General features: G+C 47.7%; 1 protein-coding gene across 1 annotated transcript in view; it reads right to left on the bottom strand.

The window, feature by feature from the left end:
• Positions 1-230: 230 nt before the first annotated feature.
• Positions 231-4,683, bottom strand: part of ELK4 (ELK4, ETS-domain protein (SRF accessory protein 1)) — a 6,648-nt gene continuing 2,195 nt past the window's right edge. Inside the window, 3 exon segments of the mRNA XM_006754400.2 lie at positions 231-1,733; positions 3,324-3,440; positions 4,046-4,683. The exon segment at positions 4,046-4,683 is cut by the window's right edge and continues 45 nt beyond it. Of these exon segments, the coding sequence (XP_006754463.1) occupies positions 1,635-1,733; positions 3,324-3,440; positions 4,046-4,683 (854 nt within the window). The 3' untranslated portion in view covers positions 231-1,634.

Raw genomic sequence — 4,683 nt, 5'->3', positions numbered from 1 at the left:
TGGGTCTCCTATGCTCCGAATGCAAAGGCGGCTCCCTGAACACTGTCCCCCCGCTACCATTGCACTAGCACAGCCGTCTCACAGGAGCGCTGCTCCTCCCTGGGTGGAAACGCACGTACAGACTGCACACCTGGGAGGTGCTGGTTTGGATCAGGGTCCCTTTGAGCCCTCAATTCCTTATTCCCTCATTCCACTTAGTTCCTGCGATTGAACTATAGGAACTGTTTCTAGGGTTAAAAGAATAGTTTAATGGACAGAGTGGGTGGGGTGTGGGGAACGGAGGCGGTGGCCGCCTATACTATCGAATCCTGGACTTTAAAGCCAAGATTTTCAAAAGATTCCACTGAGACGTTGGTATCGATTCAGTCTGGGGGATCAACAAAGCTGGCATTGATTACATAAAGTAGTATTTTATACATTTGGTACTGCAGAGACTGGTGGGTACTGTAGGGCTCACAGTTTTCACTACTAATAGGAACCATCTAATTCCTATGCAGGAGAATTCCCAAAGGAATTCTGCTCCTCCCTAATTTAAAAAGAAACATTCAAAGACATCAGCACACCTTTACCTCCCTACAGATCTGAGGCTTTTCATCTTCTTAATTGCATCCTCAAAACTATCACGGCCTCTCCCAAACTTACATTTGAAAGAAGAGCTACATACAGCGGAAAATGAGGTACAACGACCAGGAAAGAGAAAGGGTCCTTCATGCTGGTATGCATCCTCTAACTGGGAAAAGCCACTCGTTGTTTCAAGTTCTTCAACTGAATCTGTTACTCCGGGACGCCTCTCAATTTCAAAGCCCGGGCTTATTCTCCTGGAAGCGGTCATTCACCACGCTGTCGCCCGTGGATGAGGAACTCTAACACCCAGCGAGCAGCCCGCTTTTCTGTGCGAGAGATGGGGTCCCCTATTCTCACCCCAGGTTTAAAAATCTCCCTCCATTAAAATGGACTAGCTCCATGCTCTGTAGACAGGACAAGATCACACATATGTATGGCTGAGAGACCCTCTTAAACAAATGTAAGTAGGATGCGTCTTTGCAGAGCTGCTTTCCGTAGGTTAGATACACAGCAACATAGACAGAACCACCCCCAGAGCACTGCTCCAGTCTTCCTCCGAGTGACCAGAAATCACTCCTTTTCCTCTCCTGCTTATGCACAGCTCACTTCTCGTTATCCAACAAAGCACACTTGCTCTTAGCGATACGGCCAATTTCACTTAACTCATGTTTCTTTAAATAATATGCTCAAAGCGTAATTTTTTTTTTCTGACCAAAGGGTCCCAATAAGGCAGAAGGAATAACTTTGTTCTTAGCTGTTCTTGCAAAACATAGCTAGCGGCTAAACCCCACCAAAAATTTCCTTAACACAAAGCTCAAGTATTTGTTAGAAAAATAAGAGAAGGAAAAAGAGGGAGGTGGAGTTCAGACTCCAATTAAGGCATTTTCAAGCACAGTCCAACGTGAGTCTTCCTGGAAGGGAATCCTAACAAGGCATTTCGATGGGAATAGCAACAGTCACCACAGTCTATTACCAGCACGTGGAACCATCCGTCACTCAAGGCAAAGGCAGTCACGCGGCGTGTCCCTCTGATCCTTGGTTCCTTGGTTCTCTTTCTGCAAGTGCATCGGTTATGTCTTCTGCAGATCTGGGGAAAAAGGGCCGGGGGTGGAAGGTCCATCCAGGCCAGACAGAGTGAACGGCCCATGACTGTTCAGAACAGAAGGAAACTGAAAAAGAAAAGAAAACACATCATCATCCTTGGACTCAACCGAACGTTCACTTTCTGTCCCTTCTATGTTTCCTGAGCCAGAACATGACAGCCACCAGCAGTGGCTCACAGGACAAAGGCGGTAACTGTTTATCATGAGAAAATATGATGTCATGACAAAACTTTAAAGAAAAGAATGCTGCCCAGCTGGCATCGCTCAGTGGTTGAGCGTCGATCTATGAACCAGGAGGTGGCGGTTCGGTTCCGGCCAGGGCACAGGCCTGGGTTATGGTGCGTGCAGGAGGTAGCCGATCAGTGATTCTCTCTCATCACTGATGTTTCTCTCTCTCTCTCTCCCTCTCCCTTCCTCTCTGAAATAAAAATTAAAAATAAAAAGAATGTTCAATATTAATACTCTCCACCTTGCCCTGATGGAATGCAAAGCACAAACCTACACCTTTCCTCCTATCCTAAGGTGCACGGGATGGCATTTAACTACAGATGAGGGTTTTAGAAAGGTCGGTAAGTCACAGTGTGCCCTCAGAGTGTATTCAAGTGCAAGCAAACAGCAGGCTGTCAAAAAGAAGTCCAGAAAGAGAGACCCACCGGCTAGCTCTACTTAGAACTGGTGCAAGTAGCTATCGCGTGCTCATCGCAGAAAAGGGGTCCCCACCATTCGTTCTGAGGCCAATTCTAGAGGGAGATTCTAGGCCGAAGCTACCTGAGCACGACTTTGCTTAAGGTCTCAGATCCCTCTATCACGCAATCACCGGTTTGCGAGAGGCAAAGAAAAATGAAACAAGGAAGATTCTCAACATTTTCTACTCATGAATTTAGAACTCTTTGTCAAAAAATCCAGAAGTAGAAGTGTTTTTAACTTATTTTCTTCTTTAACATTTCATTTTCAAAAGAACTAGTGAAGAGCTGGATCACAGAAACATAAGACAATCCTCCAGGGAGTGCCCCCAATAGTAAATGAATCAAGCGTAAGAAAGCCTACTAGTTATAAGGTCTAGATGCTCTGGGCAAAATAACCATTAAAAGCTGTGAGACGTTTCCTAAGGTCCTGCTTAAGAGATAACACAACAGTCATTTGAAAACATGTATTTAAAATGTTGATGAATATATATATTCTGAGGGGGAAATGGAGTAATTAATATACTATTCTCAAGAGTTTCCTCGATTTCTTTCATCCTCAGTTAAAAGGGGAAACATACGTCCAGAAACCCCCTCCACATATGTATATGTGTGTTTGTATGAATACAGATGTGCATACATATTTTTCCTAATAAAAGAGGATTTCTACAGTTTAAAAATGACAAAAAAAAACAACTGGGTGGTCTCAAAATCTACTCCAGCGTTGAACAGTTCTTGGTCTAACTCCAGTGCGTGTAAATGGTCAACGACGAAAAGGAGACTTTCCTGTGAATATTTATCTGAACTGTTTGCCGGCTAGGAAATTAACACTTAGAAATTCAAAACCAAAACTAAAGAGGACTTCTTAAACAGAAGTTTTATAACGCTTCACCCGGAGAGGGGGGTCCTGTGTGTCCGCCTCTCCCTTCATTTCCCACGGCCCCTGACGAGAGACGGGCGTCCCGCCATTTACCTGGAAAAGCGTGTTAGCACCTTGCAGTCTGGCCGGGCTGAGGGGAGCGACGGGGCTCAGGGTGCTCCAGAAGTGGATGCTGGAGAGCAGGGGGCTGGGGGTCAGTAAGATGGGCGTCTGCAACACACAAAGCACAGCGTTCACCGAGGGGCACGTCGGGGTTCCGCTCTGTCCTGGCAATGATGCCACAATAGCCCTGGACCCAAATACTGTCCTATTCGCCAGAAATCTCTCCGAGTCTGAAATTCCATCACGAGGAAACACTCAGAAATTACTTTTTACAACTTAAGATAAAGGTCAAAATATTTTCTATCCTATCTTCTGTAGGGTCTTTCTCAAACGGGAAAACCGATCTGAATTCAGGGATGGAAAAGAACGGGTCACTGAGTCACGCACCGAGTTTCTCCTCAATAATGAGAAGGTCTGTGAGTGAGCCATCCATTTAAGTGTTGCACTTAAGCCAGTTGAGATTATCCTTGTTTGTTTTTAATAAGATTTATATATGAGAGAGAGAGAGGGAGAGAGAAAGTGAGAGAGAGAGAGAGATCCTAACTGAACTAAGGGACTGGGGGTGACTTTCATGGGGTCATTTAAAAACCTAAGCAGCAGAATGAACACTCGAGGTTATAAATCTGGGTTTGTTCGGGAAGGCGAGTACATGCAAACAACAGTGGCGAGAGAGAGAGAGAGAGAGAGAGAGAGAGAGAGAAAGCGCTAGCTACCTGTGAGAACAGTGCTGGCGTGAGAGACGCTGTGGGGAGCGAGGGGCTCAGGATCCCCAGGGGGCTGGGGTCGCTGCCCGTGATCAGGAGGATGGGGGCCAGCTCCAGCCCCTTGGGCTTCTTGGATCTGGACGAGCCGTTGGCTTTGTCCTTCCCCGGCAAGGCCGAGTCCTGGTCCTTGGGCTCCAGGGCCAAGCTCTCTGGCAGCCCCACAGAGTCGATGTCCGTGTCGATGTCCGGGTTGGAGCTGGGCGGCGGGGAGGGTGTCCTGGGAGGCTCCCGGAAGGAAGGGGACGGGACAGGGGTGGTGGGAAACGCGGTGGCCACACTGCAGGCCGAGGCCGGGGCTTCCAGGGAGGGCAGCTTGGGGGAAGCCAGCGTCTCCAGCGCTTGGAGAGTGTCTTCCGAAGACGGGGAAATACTGGCGCCGGTTGAAACGGTGGCAGCCACGGGTTCAACCGGTGGCTTTTTGGAAGGCGTGGTGACAAACTTAATGACGGACGGTGCTGGCTCCTGAGGTTTCTTCTCTGCCAGTTTCTCAGCCGGATTCTCCATCTTTATGGACTTGAGGGGCTTCCTCTTGGAGGAGTTCAAGGAGTTGAGGGTGAACGAGAGTACAAGCCCGGAGTGGATGTAGT

This window comes from Myotis davidii, unplaced genomic scaffold (assembly GCF_000327345.1).
Source record: "Myotis davidii unplaced genomic scaffold, ASM32734v1 scaffold710, whole genome shotgun sequence".
NCBI classification, from domain to species: Eukaryota; Metazoa; Chordata; class Mammalia; order Chiroptera; family Vespertilionidae; genus Myotis; species Myotis davidii.
This window is presented reverse-complemented; position numbering and strand designations above follow the sequence as displayed.